The sequence below is a fragment of the Rhinatrema bivittatum genome, chromosome 10 (genome assembly GCF_901001135.1).
Source record: "Rhinatrema bivittatum chromosome 10, aRhiBiv1.1, whole genome shotgun sequence".
NCBI classification, from domain to species: Eukaryota; Metazoa; Chordata; class Amphibia; order Gymnophiona; family Rhinatrematidae; genus Rhinatrema; species Rhinatrema bivittatum.
In genome coordinates, this window is record NC_042624.1 from 117,794,122 (window position 1) to 117,808,365 (window position 14,244).

General features: G+C 49.5%; 1 protein-coding gene across 3 annotated transcripts in view; it reads right to left on the reverse strand.

The window, feature by feature from the left end:
* Window positions 1-14,244, reverse strand: part of LOC115099909 (vitamin D3 hydroxylase-associated protein-like) — a 64,441-nt gene that overhangs the window by 24,545 nt on the left and 25,652 nt on the right. For all 3 annotated transcript variants that reach the window (XM_029617903.1, XM_029617904.1, XM_029617902.1), the window contains exons 2-7: window positions 13,678-13,788; window positions 7,293-7,436; window positions 5,176-5,309; window positions 3,870-4,076; window positions 2,942-2,982; window positions 1,772-1,896 (exon numbers count right to left, since the gene is read on the reverse strand). In XM_029617903.1, the coding sequence (XP_029473763.1) occupies window positions 1,772-1,896; window positions 2,942-2,982; window positions 3,870-4,076; window positions 5,176-5,309; window positions 7,293-7,436; window positions 13,678-13,788 (762 nt within the window). The remainder of the gene's footprint in view (window positions 1-1,771; window positions 1,897-2,941; window positions 2,983-3,869; window positions 4,077-5,175; window positions 5,310-7,292; window positions 7,437-13,677; window positions 13,789-14,244) is intronic.

Genomic DNA, 14,244 nt, shown 5'->3' on the forward strand with positions numbered 1-14,244 from the left:
GAGGAACTAAAAAATAATATCCATTCCCAAGCGAAGCAAAACCAAACCAAAACAAGGAAAATTAAGTATTAATTGTATAGTGCCACATGAGGGCATGGCGCTGCACTAGACAATCCTCACAATTACGATGTCCCTGCCCCATGGAGCTAACACTCAGAGCTGGAAGGTGATACAGAGCATGATGGAGAGGAGAACAACCCTGGGCAGAATATAAGAATTTGGAAGTAAATGAAGTCTTTCCTGCACTCTCCTGTTTGTATCGAGCCATGGCACGACCGCACCTTGAGTACCGTCTGCGGCTCTGGTCGCCCCATTTCCAAAACTACATAGCCAACAGAGAAAAGGGACAGAGAAGGGCAACTAAAATGATAAAGGGGATGGGATGGCTCGCTTATGGAGAAAGGTTAAACAGATCAGGGCTCTTGAGCATGGAAAGGAGAAGACTGAGAAGGGATACGTTTGAGATTTATAAAATAAGAACATAAGAAAATGCCATACTGGGTCAGACCAAGGGTCGATCAAGCCCAGCATCCTGCCTCCAACAGTGGCCAATCCAGGCCATAAGAACCTGGCAAGTACCCAAAAACTAAGTCTATTCCATGTTACCGTTGCTAGTAATAGCAGTGGCTAATTTCTAAGTCAACTTAATTAATAGCAGGTAATGGACTTCTCCTCCAAGAACTTATCCAATCCTTTTTTAAACACAGCTACACTAACTGCACTAACCACATCCTCTGGCAACAAATTCCAGAGTTAATTGTGCGTTGAGTAAAAAAGAACTTTCTCCGATTAGTTTTAAATGTGCCCCATGCTAACTTCATGGAGTGCCCCCTAGTCTTTCTACTATCCGAAAGAGTAAATAACCGATTCACATCTACCCGTTCATGAGTGAGGTGGAACGGGTAAATAGGGAGCAGTTATTTACCCTTTCAAACAACACTAGGACTAGAGGACTCTCCATGAAATGAGCAACCGGCAGATTTAAAGCAAATCTTAGGAAACATTTTTCTCACTCAGCGCACAAACAAGATTATGGACTCTGTTGCCGGAGGATGTGGTCAAGGCAAGTAACATAGTGAGGTTTCAAAAAACGACTAGACAAGATCCTGAAGGAAAAGTCCACAAACAGTTATTAGCCAGGTAGACTTGGGAAAGCCAGCGCTCACCCCTGGGTGTGAGAGACAAGAAATAGAGCAACTTTTGGGGATCTGACAGGTACTTGTGACCTGGATTGGCCACTGTCGGAAACAGGGTGCTGGGCTCAATGGACCTTGCTCTGACCCAGCATGGCACCTCTTTTGTTCTTATCTACTTATTATTGTATGCAATGTGCAGATATTTTAGTGAAAAATCTTTATTTCACAACAGTAAAATATTAGCAAAACATTGGCTAGAGGCCCTATATTATCACAATGTTATACTTTAGATGCCTCAGCAATTTGGGTGAAAGCCAAGGCAATTCTATTTTTAAATAAAAAAGAGAGAGGGAGAAGACCTGAAAATGTGAATTTTTAGAGTACATCAATCCACCAGAAGCAAACCAACCCCACTACGACATGACCTGCGGGCCAGTTTCAGACGCTGGCTCTCTCTTAGTGAGAAACCCCTTCTAGTGGTGAAAGGTAGCAGAGCTTCTACAGCTTGATCGACAGCAGCGCCTCCTTTAGGCTGACTGGTCAAGCTGCAGTTACTGGGTCTGGGCCCCAGCCGAGATGTCCCCTCGCAACTTTAAACTGCTGTGGGCAGGACATAAATCTGCCTGATCCTTTACCTCGTCTCTGAAGGGGACGGGAGGCACGGAGGGGTCCAGGTGGAACATGTGGTCGCACAGGAGCGCCTTCATGCACAGCGCCAGGCTGTCCACGTCCCGCGCCATCGGCCCCGGCATCATCACCGCTACAATTTAAAAGTACAGACATACATAAGAAGCAGCCCCTGGCTAACCTCCTGCAACTGGAGTCTCTGTGGGCTGAGATAACGTTTTCATTAGACCAGCAAAAAACACCTGTTGCAGAACCTGAGCTCCGAAGGACTCGTAAGTCTCAGTCCCCATGTGGAGAAGGGGGCCCGTGTGGTTTCGAGAGGCTGTGGACCATGATAGCCTTGCTGCTGGCCCTTTAAAAGTTATCATGGCCTACAGAGACTCCGTAGGGCTACCAGTTCAGTTCACTACGGAACGGGCAAGTTCACTTCTGTCAGAAGTGCAAGGGCAGGAGCAGGGAGTAAGTGCAAAGCCACATAATGTTGCTTTACAGTTCCAGGAGCTGCTCAAGCCCGGTCTTCACTTTTAAAGGCAAAGGGGATCTGAGACGCAGGAAAAATGTGCTTCATTCACACCTGGGACCAGATTAGGGTCATTAAAGGCTTCCTCATGCTCAGAATACAATTTCCACTTTCACAGTGAAAGTCCTGTTGCTTTGGCACTGTGTGTGGGACCTTGACATAGGATACGTTAATGGAGATTAGGGATTGCTTCCTTAACGAGGTAAGATTTCTTCTCCTCCCACCTACGCTCTATAAACACAGCCACCGGTGGCTCAGAATTCAGGACAAGTCTGGGAAGAGAACCTACAAGTTAAGATATTTATTATCCCTCTTGATATTCTAAAGGTCCGTGTGGGTAAACTTTCTCCCTGACAAGATATAAAGAAGCAGTGACGGAGGCAGGGCCACGTTTTAGCTTGTGAGCTTTCACACTGCTGTGGATCGATGGAGGACTTGGTTTTTTCCATTGCTGTTCAATCCCGAAACATAAAATTCAATATAAAATGATTGAAGGAAAAGCTTTTAAGCGTCTCCTTTTCACGCTTCCTCCTCCCCAGCCTTCGGGGGTTTCTGGGGCTGTGAAAGCCGTGCTTTATCCAATGGCAGCACCTGCGTGCTTTTACCCATCTCTAAATCCTAGGCAGTCCAAAAGAGGGCAAGCGAAGGTGCGACCTACCTGAGGACATCCCGCTGACGGGAGTGCTGCAGCCGAAGCCACTAGAGAAGGGAAGACAGAAATAGCAAACAAATAAGAAATAAAAGTGATCTGGATTCACAGGCCGTCTTTGCAATAATCAGTGCTTAAAGTGCATGTTCAGAGCAGGCAGAGGAAAGCTGTGATATGTGTTAGGCTCCAAAGCTATGACTGCAGCTCCAGAAGGAAACAGATAGAGGTCATGCAGAGGAGGCAACAAAGGCATTCCCCAATCTGTCGTATAAAAAGGACCTCAATATGTATGAAACCAGAGGAGAGGAGGAAGAAAGGGAAGATGTTAGAGACAGCGAAATATTTCAGAGCTATAAATAACGTACAGTCAGCAAACATTATTTTCACTGGCTTGAAAGTTCTAGAATAGGAGGCCATATACATCTTTCCCCGTTCTAATTTCTGGCAAAAAAATGCCACAAATCTTTCATTCATTTTTCACCAAAAGCTCACATAAGCAGGTTATCAGGATAGAGATAGATATATAGAGATAGAGATAGATATATATAGATATATAGATATATATTTTTCCCCAGAATCTCACCACCCTTGTTTTGTGTGCGAAATTGATGTTTTTTGCAAATACATTGTACAGAATATTTGGACAAAAGGTTTTGCAAAAAAAAGCAAAAACCGCCAAGTTCTGATGAAAAGAAACACTTTCTTGTGAGCATCCTCGACCAACGGGAGTTGAGCCAGAAACGTTCAGGTGTTACAGGCTCTGACCTCAGTTGTAATTGTCCCCCTCACCACTAGAGGGGGCACAGTTGAAGGGAAACCAGTATCTCTTAGAATCCCGTTTCCTGCAACACTGCCTTGCTTCTATTTTACAGCATTCGCACTAAGGAGAAAAGGTATTTCTCAGCACCACACAGCTTCCAGGACATGCAGGCTGTACCTGACTCGGTTTCCCGAGGGCTTGATGCCACAGACCCCACAGAAGCTGCAAGGCATGCGGATACTGCCCAGCACGTCTGTCCCCATGCCCAGGATCGAGCCTCCTCCCGCAATCAGAGCTGCCTCTCCTCCCGTGGAGCCACCGCATGTCTTCTTGTTGTTGTGAGGATTGAGGGTCTGGCCGAAGATAGAGTTGCTGCAGTCGAAGCTAGATGGGATGGAAAGCAGGAGGTTAAGATTTGGTAGACCTATTTCTCCCTACAGGACCTCCCCAACACCCAGGCTCTTGCTATTTCCCTTCAGGCACTCCTAGGCAGGCAGCTGACCTCAGCTTTGGTCATCTCAGGTGCTACTACTGAGTCTAGGATCCCCTATAAACCAGAATAGGTCAAAAGCCATCTGGCACTGGCCTGTGTGGAGGGAGGTTCGGCTGTCTCTGTCATAACTCCCATGGGGCCTTAAATTTAGAGTCAAGAGATGAGGGTTCCCCGTATGCTCCCTGCCCACTTCTCTGTAGAGTGCATGCCCTGGGACCACACTGACCAAAGGGGCAAAGCAGAGCAAGGGGACAGCCATGTTTGGGGCTTTGCCACTGTCTTCTTTTGCCCAGGCAAGAGAATTTGGGAGTTTAGGCACTTTTACAGAATTAAATAATAAATGAATGTATATAAATATATTCAGTTAATAGCCCTAAAAAATATTACATTTATATATTTATGTAAACCAACCTGATTTGATATTTGTATCGAGAACGTCGGTATATAAAAATGCTAAATAAATAAATAAATTACATGTTGATGCCACGTTGTAATTGCCAACTGTGTTGTGTAACCTGCAAATCAGTTGATTAAAAAAAAAGTTATCTAAAAATGTATCTGCAAAAATGTCATTGTACTTGAGCTTCTGAGTTCACCAAACTCCATTCTTCGGATGTGGCCAAATGTGGTTTCAAAAACTTGTGTACATCAGGAGATAATTCTTCTGCTGGCCCAATGAAAGGTATCGGAGGCCACAAAAAGCCCACTGTTCTCCAGGACCAGCTCAGCTACACCATCTCCCTCCTCCAAATCCTCCCCTTCCCGCCGCCCTCCTTCAGGGGGGCTCTAAGAGACATCCCAGAAATGAGTCTGAAACTTGGCCACACTAGCACACTGCTGAAAGAGTACTGGAAGAGTATCATGGTATTGGAAGAGTACTGGAAGAGTATCAGGGTATTGGAAGAGTATCAGAGTATTGGAAGAGTATCAGAGTATTGGAAGAGTATCAGAGTATTGGAAGAGTATCAGGATACTGGAAGAGTACGTTACTTGATCATGGACTGCGGGATGTTGGTCTTAACAAACGGAATTGCTCCCTGTTTCTTCAGCACTTGCACGACCACAGAGTCCTCTGGATCCGTCACGCCAAGGAAGTGCACCAGCCCACAATGAGAGTCGTGCCCCTACGGGAGAAGAAGATGCATGAAGCATGCAGGGCTGACAGATCTGGCAACAGTGGCCGCAAATGTTAGCAGGAATGTAGCTGTGCATAGACCCTATCCAGCCTAGAGTTTCTTTTTTTTTTTGTCCTGTATTTTATTGGTTATGTTTTTATACTTTTCTGGAATGACAGAGAAGCACCTTTTATTATGGTCACATCACCACTCTATAAATCTCCTTCCTATGCTTTGTTCCTATTTTACATCTGTCTGTGTGAAGCCCTGATTTAAGATCTGAAGTGGCGTAAGTTTCGTGGATCGCTGCAGTCACCACATAAACCATGGTCCAGAATTTGGAGCCCCTCTCAGTCTCTGCTTAGCTGAAGTCTTAGCCTGACTTGGTATTTAAGTATTGAAACAGTGGTCTGTTCACATCAGGCAGGTTGAGACCATGCACCGGCCGTGGGAGCTGAAACAGGAGATTGTAAAGGAACTTGCAGGATCAACATTTGTTTTCTCCAATATCCCCTATTAACCTCAGGGGCCTCACTGTAACCCTCACGGTGTGCATTGATTCTCCATGGGATATCTTGTTACATATCGCACCGCTTACCATTCTTTCACGTCTGTACTTACTGTAGCAGGCTGCAGCTGTTAGTTTAAAAAAACAAACAGATGTGCCTTAGTTACCAGATCTGATGATGGTGTGCAATAAAGAGCCAGCCTTTGCCAGTTCCAGTAGGTGCAGGAAGAGACCTGGCGTTGACCTTATTCGTTAGAGCCTTATTGCCATAATTATGTTTGAACTAATAAGGACTCATCCAGCTACCTTGCTGTAAGAGGTCTGGGCCGCCTCTCCTGCTATTGTGGCAACCCCCTACCCCGGGTTGGCCACCAGATGTCATTATCCCTGTTCAGGAGCCATCCACCCCCTCACGCTTCCCACCTGGAGGGCTGTGGTTGGATGCCTCAGTGCTATTTGGCCCATTCATTTTAGAACAGGTTGGGATCAGTTTGAGGAAACCTCGGAACAGAGAGGACGTTTAAGTTTTACTCTCTGGTGAGGCCTCCCAGCTCCGGTTACAAGTGAGACCTCACCGTGCACTCCCTGCCAGAGGGTCCTTCTACCACTGATTTACAGAAGAGAGAGATTTTTACGCCCGATTCCCTTTTGGGGTGAAAGGGCTCTTAACCAGAGCCCACTCTGAACCCTAGGTGGACGGGCACCAGCGACAGACAGGGAGGGCTGAAGGTGTGGCCAGCCTTATCTTTGGAAGTATGTTTTGGACACAGACAGTGTGGGGAGGTTTTTGGATCACCCCCTCCCCACAGAGATTGCAGTGCTTAGGTGGCCTGATCCCCTTCTGACTTTCCCCCAGTAACAACAAGCAAGGATGAAAGAGAAACACTGGGAGACCCCCAACCGGATCCCACCCAAGGGACCTGGTCAGGCTGGGTATCCACAAAGGAGGAGATGAAGCAAGGTAGGATTTTTTTTCTGGATTCCCAGGTTAGGCGCTGGGTGAGCCTTGTACAAGTAACATCACCACCGGGAGCTCCACCCAGATGCAGGAACAAAAGATTCCTACCTACAGAGAAAATCATTCCTGCATGACAGTCAGATGTAACTTCAGTACTATGGGCAAATGGACTTTAGCACCCAGATCCTGGTCCTGTCTGATTTGTCCCACCACCTCACCCCATGGGATGCACCTGCAGCCCTCACACACTGAAAGCAAGTCACCATGGTCCGGGCCATACCCCAGGATTAAGAGTTAAGCATGGGAGTAAAATGCTAGCCGGAGCAGCCCCGAAGAGAAAATAAATGTGTTTGCTTGCCCTTGGGACTGAAACCCCTAGTAAGGGTTAAACTATGGAAGGCAAAGGATTGCGGAAAGGGATTCAGCAGCCCTCGGACAGCTGTGGTGCCCATGACCATAAAGCCTGTGGAACGCAAGTTAACAGACTGCCAGCAACAGCTTGGGAAAGGGAAAATGCAGCAAATACCTTGAAGCCCACATTGTCCTTTAAGCTTATCGGGACCCCGTAAAGAAGACCTTTCTCTTTCTGCTCTTTGATATGCTGGAGCTGAGCCTCGCACTCGGGAAGGAAGTCCGTCAGGCAGTTCAGTTCGCTGTTCACCTCCAAGGCCTGGAAATGAAAAAGTGGGCAGAAGTGAGGAGTGAAAATGAACTGTTTCTATGCAGAGCGGGGATGATGCGTGATCTTTGTACAGAACAATCTCCTCCTACACTGCCAACCTCCCGACAGGGACCTGGCACATGAAGCAACAGCTGAAACGAATGAAGAAAGGGACCTGAGCATAGCTGTCAGTGCACATCTACCTTTCTGTCTCCTCCTTCTCCTCCTACACTGCCAACCTCCCGACAGGGACCTGGCACGTGAAGGAACAGCTGAGACGAATGCAGAAAGGGACCCAAGCATAGCTGTCGGTGAATGTCTACCTTTCTGTCTCCTCCTTCTCCTCCTACACTGCCAACCTCCCGACAGGGACCTGGCACGTGAAGGAACAGCTGAGACGAATGCAGAAAGGGACCCAAGCATAGCTGTCGGTGAATGTCTACCTTTCTGTCTCCTCCTTCTCCTCCTACACTGCCAACCTCCCGACAGGGACCTGGCACGTGAAGGAACAGCTGAGACGAATGCAGAAAGGGACCCAAGCATAGCTGTCGGTGAATGTCTACCTTTCTGTCTCCTCCTTCTCCTCCTACACTGCCAACCTCCCGACAGGGACCTGGCACATGAAGCAACAGCTGAGACGAATGCAGAAAGGGACCCAAGCATAGCTGTCGGTGCACATCTACCTTTCTGTCTCATCCTCCTCCTCCTACACTGCCAACCTCCCGACAGGGACCTGGCACGTGAAGGAACAGCTGAGACGAATGCAGAAAGGGACCCAAGCATAGCTGTCGGTGAATGTCTACCTTTCTGTCTCCTCCTTCTCCTCCTACACTGCCAACCTCCCGACAGGGACCTGGCACGTGAAGGAACAGCTGAGACGAATGCAGAAAGGGACTCAAGCATAGCTGTCGGTGAATGTCTACCTTTCTGTCTCCTCCTTCTCCTCCTACACTGCCAACCTCCCGACAGGGACCTGGCACGTGAAGGAACAGCTGAGACGAATGCAGAAAGGGACCCAAGCATAGCTGTCGGTGCACGTCTACCTTTCTGTCTCATCCTCCTCCTCCTACACTGCCAACCTCCCGACAGGGACCTGGCACGTGAAGGAACAGCTGAGACGAATGCAGAAAGGGACCCAAGCATAGCTGTCGGTGAATGTCTACCTTTCTGTCTCCTCCTTCTCCTCCTACACTGCCAACCTCCCGACAGGGACCTGGCACGTGAAGGAACAGCTGAGACGAATGCAGAAAGGGACCCAAGCATAGCTGTCGGTGAATGTCTACCTTTCTGTCTCCTCCTTCTCCTCCTACACTGCCAACCTCCCGACAGGGACCTGGCACGTGAAGGAACAGCTGAGACGAATGCAGAAAGGGACCCAAGCATAGCTGTCGGTGCACGTCTACCTTTCTGTCTCATCCTCCTCCTCCTACACTGCCAACCTCCCGACAGGGACCTGGCACGTGAAGGAACAGCTGAGACGAATGCAGAAAGGGACCCAAGCATAGCTGTCGGTGAATGTCTACCTTTCTGTCTCCTCCTTCTCCTCCTACACTGCCAACCTCCCGACAGGGACCTGGCACGTGAAGGAACAGCTGAGACGAATGCAGAAAGGGACCCAAGCATAGCTGTCGGTGAATGTCTACCTTTCTGTCTCATCCTCCTCCTCCTACACTGCCAACCTCCCGACAGGGACCTGGCACGTGAAGGAACAGCTGAGACGAATGCAGAAAGGGACCCAAGCATAGCTGTCGGTGAATGTCTACCTTTCTGTCTCCTCCTTCTCCTCCTACACTGCCAACCTCCCGACAGGGACCTGGCACGTGAAGGAACAGCTGAGACGAATGCAGAAAGGGACCCAAGCATAGCTGTCGGTGAATGTCTACCTTTCTGTCTCATCCTCCTCCTCCTACACTGCCAACCTCCCGACAGGGACCTGGCACGTGAAGGAACAGCTGAGACGAATGCAGAAAGGGACCCAAGCATAGCTGTCGGTGCACATCTACCTTTCTGTCTCCTCCTTCTCCTCCTACATTGCCAACCTCCCGACAGGGACCTGGCACGTGAAGGAACAGCTGAGACGAATGCAGAAAGGGACCCAAGCATAGCTGTCGGTGAATGTCTACCTTTCTGTCTCCTCCTTCTCCTCCTACATTGCCAACCTCCCGACAGGGACCTGGCACGTGAAGGAACAGCTGAGACGAATGCAGAAAGGGACCCAAGCATAGCTGTCGGTGAATGTCTACCTTTCTGTCTCATCCTCCTCCTCCTACACTGCCAACCTCCCGACAGGGACCTGGCACGTGAAGGAACAGCTGAGACGAATGCAGAAAGGGACCCAAGCATAGCTGTCGGTGAATGTCTACCTTTCTGTCTCCTCCTTCTCCTCCTACACTGCCAACCTCCCGACAGGGACCTGGCACGTGAAGGAACAGCTGAGACGAATGCAGAAAGGGACCCAAGCATAGCTGTCAGTGCACATCTACCTTTCTGTCTCCTCCTTCTCCTCCTACACTGCCAACCTCCCGACAGGGACCTGGCACGTGAAGGAACAGCTGAGACGAATGCAGAAAGGGACCCAAGCATAGCTGTCGGTGCACATCTACCTTTCTGTCTCATCCTCCTCCTCCTCCTGCCTGCCTCCTTCAGGTCGTGCTTACAACATTTTCCCCTTGTTCTGCATGGGATCATTGCCTTTCTTTCTGGATCTTTCCATGTAATCTGATGGCGCTCATAAATAAATGAGCGAAAAAGGCCGATTTTTAAATGGCCACTGAGCTGGCTAGGATGCGGCAGAAAATGTACTAAATCTGGCTAGTTAAACTTAGCTGGCTAGATTTAAGCCAGCAATGACAGCAGTTGTTCCACCAGCCAAGCCCTGTCCCATGGAATGCCCACAATATGAGCAGCTAAAACTAGGGCAGCTACGTGGCTGCATGCAGCTGCTCAGTGGGGCGAACTAAGCCAGCTACGTCCCTTTGAAATTGACTCCAGTGTTTTGAGATGCACTATGTTTCTGGGATACTAACATACTGCGGCCAGACATTGTTTCACGCTTTTATCGAGTACCTAAAGATCACCCAAAGGATTAAACCAACATCTGTACAGAACTACCCAGCACTATCATACATATGCTGATGATCCGTGTACTGTAAACATATCAGGGCCAAGGCTCATCACCATGGCCATTTGAAAAATTGCATATTGACTCTGTGATTGCAATCTTTGGGCATTTCCCATTGCCCAAGAGAGATGGGTCAGCTGTTTTCAGCAAGAGAAAATAAATCTACAATATATCAAAAATTAATATTTTGTGCAGTCAGAACAGTCACCTCACTCAGTGGCCAGTGATGTCAGGTGCAAGAAATAGGGGATACCCCAACCCTAGGCCCAGGTGAAAATTGACCTTGGCCTGGGAATCCCATCCTCCAGGCCATGGGAGACAGCTCTCAAGTTCTTGTTTAAATGAATGCAGAGGGCTACAGCAGCCATATTGGTCCTGCAGAAAACTGTTGGAATCTGTGGGAGGGAGTGCTATGGAGAGCTCCCAATTCTGGGGAGATGTGTGCCCTTGGACCATGATGTGACTGCAGAGAAGAGCTCAGTGGAAGCGCCGCGGCAGGCAAGACATGTCCAAGCATGGGAGGAGCAGGCCGACCACTGCCCTAACCTCCGCTGAACCTGCACGCAATGCAATGCTGGTCTCTGGGGTAGCCCTCTGGCCACTCGATAGCCCTTTCGGACCTGCCACTGGGTAGCGGCAGAATGGACAGAGGTTGAGGACAGTTGATGGTACTGGAGCTTGGAACAAGACGGGACTTCGGCCTTGGACTAGGCAGAAGACTTGACCTAGCTCGGAGACTCAGATGAGTCAAAGACAAGTGGAGCTTGGGACTCAGACAAGACGAGGACACTTGGAGATTCAGACAAGATGAGGACACTTGGTACTTGGGAGCTCAGATGAGACGAGGATGCTTGGTACTTGGAAGTTCAGACAAGATGAGGACAGGAGGAAACTTGGAACTCTGATGACATGAGGACCCTTGGAAACTTGGAACTCGGAACTCAGGCGAGACGAGGACATGAGGTGGCTTGGAACTCAGACGAGATGCTCAGACGTAGATGAAGATCAGAGATGGATTCTAGAGAGTCAGGCAAGGATCCGGATACTCCGATAAGGACTTGGAAAGACTCAGGCGAGGATGAGGACTCAGGATACTTGGAGACTTAGACAGGCACTTCCCCTCAGGGCGCCCTACACAGCTGATGTGGGCTGGTCATGGACCACTCTGTCCCATGGCACGCCCTACACAACCTGAAGAGATTGGTCGCGGACCACACAGAGAGTGCAACAAGCACAAGACTGAGGCTCAGGACAAGGAAGGAATCCTGGCAGTGCTCGAAGACAGATCCAACCGAAAGAGGGCTCCAGCCACCAAACAGGAATGGATTTACTCCCAGGAAGGTCAGCTAAAGATGAGGACCGGGGCGAGGTGAAGCTGAGCCCGGAGCTTGAGGACTGACAGTACTTCAGGATTAGGATAGGAACATCAGGGCTGGAACGAAGGACATCGGATACGATGTACCTCAGGACATCAGGAGATCTAGGCATCAGGATATCTATGGACATCAGGGACCTCTAGAGAGGAGGACCACAGGGATGACTGGAACATGGCGAAGACATCAGGAGGCTGAAACGTCTGGACATCCGAAGACAAGGGGACGTTAGGACATCCGGAGATAGGGAGATGTCTGGACCTCTGAAGACGGGAAGACATCTGGAGACACGGCGACATCAGGACATATGACGACAAGAGGACGGGATCAGACGAGAGACCAGAACATGGAATGAAGACGATGACGGAGGTTCAAGAACCATGGACGAAGACAAAGAGGACCAACGAAGAACAGAGTTCCTTGAAGAAGGATCACGGAGGACTCCTGGAATGAAGAGCTGGAACTGAAGATCCAGGAGAGGTCTGACTCCATGACCAACTCCTTGCGAAGGCGAAGACTGACTGAAGGCTGAGCCCTTTTGTAGGATGGAAGAGGAAATGCGATGACATCACAAGGAGGAGCCAGAAGAACTGGCCCTTTAAATAGGCTGAAGAGGCGCGGCCCCACGCCTAAGGAAGAAGGCAGGACCTTGGACAGCAGCCATGCTGTGAAGAGGAGCTTAAGCAGGCCAGAGGCGTTGGAGGCGGCTCCTGCCGTGAAGAAAGAAGACTGAAGATGATGGCGGTTTCTTGGCCGCATGAAGATGAGCTTCAGGGCAGCCTCCGGATCGTGGAAGAGGATGTTGGCGGTGGCCTCCAGGCTGCGAAGAGGGCCCAGCGATGGCGGCCTCCTGGCCGCATGGTAAGAAGCTTCAAGGCGGCCTCCTGGCTGCAAAGAGACGGCAATGGCTGCGGCCTAGCCGCGAAGAAGCAGAGGCTGCACCAGGCCGTGAAGAGGATCTGGAGACAGTGGCCTCCAGGCCACACAAGTGGTAGCGGCAGTTCTGGGCTGTGAAGATGGAGGTGAATGCGGTCTCCAGGCCGCGGGGGGGGCAGCGCTGACATCGGCAGCTCCAGCCGCGAAGGAGAGAGAACATTGGCGGCCTCCTGGCCACAAGGAAGGAGGCAGCAACGGGGGCTGACCTGCCGCAGAGCAAGAGGGCACGGCCTGCCATGCAAGGAGGAAGGCGCGGGTGGCCTCCAGGCCGCGAGGCAAGGTGGCGGCGGCTTCCAGGCCGTGAATTTGGACAGCGGTGGCAATGGAAGAGAGGCGAGAGGCTGCTTGTGGGCTTGTTCGCAACAAAAACTGCATCCTTGCAGGTTGCAATGATACCTCTTATGTATTTATTAATTTATGTGCATATCACCCCATAAGAATCACCCAGAGAGGGTGTGGGTGAGCTCCTTCAGATGCCATGGCTTTCTGGTCTGAGAAGCTCGCCTATACCCTCTCTGGGTAATTCCTATGTTGGTTTAAAAACAGGCAATCAATATTATACTGAACCTATAGATGTATTATCCCCAAGACAGCAAACTTCCCAGTAAATACAGAAGTCAGGACAAACCATTGGATCAATTGGGCACTTTAGTTCTTTTTTAAGTGGCCATACTTACGCTATATAGATAAAACTCCTATCTTCTTATGAGATTTCACAGACTTGGATTATTTGCTACCAGGACGTAACCAACAGAATTAGCATCCATGGCATGGAACTGTAATTAATTGGCAATGAGCTGTGAAGGAATGCTTCTCTCACCTTTCCCATGTAAGTATACAGGGCGCTCTCTGGGGAGAGGGAGCCTTCCCTCAGCTTCTTAGCCAGCTCTACCAGGGAGAGGGAGAGGACTTCAGAGTGCACCTCGGGATGCTGCAAGAACCAGAAGAACACAGGTTAAAGAAAAGTAAAGACAGGCAAAACGGTAGCTAGACACAAATATACAAGCACGCGAACAGAATTCTGATATCGTGTCGCACATCCTCTTACACAACGTATAACAATGAATAAACACTCTGCAGTGACATTGTGGTTGGAGGGACTCGTCCCCTGCTTCTAGCCCTCCTGAGAGTATCCTGGCCACACATTAAGGATTCAGTGCACCTGCTGTCTGTAACCTTCAGATCCAAGTGTTTGACATCATCCCAGCCCCTCTGAGTGCAGCCTGGGCTGTATAATGCACCCTGCACCAGGTTTCAGGGGCAGAAACATTTGCTTGGCTGTGCTTTTATGTTGTGGAAGAACTGTTAGGATTCAGCAGGGGAGTTCATTCTTCTGTTGTTTCTCAATCCTTGCCCAGAAGCCAAATTCCAAAGCAGGATACACTCC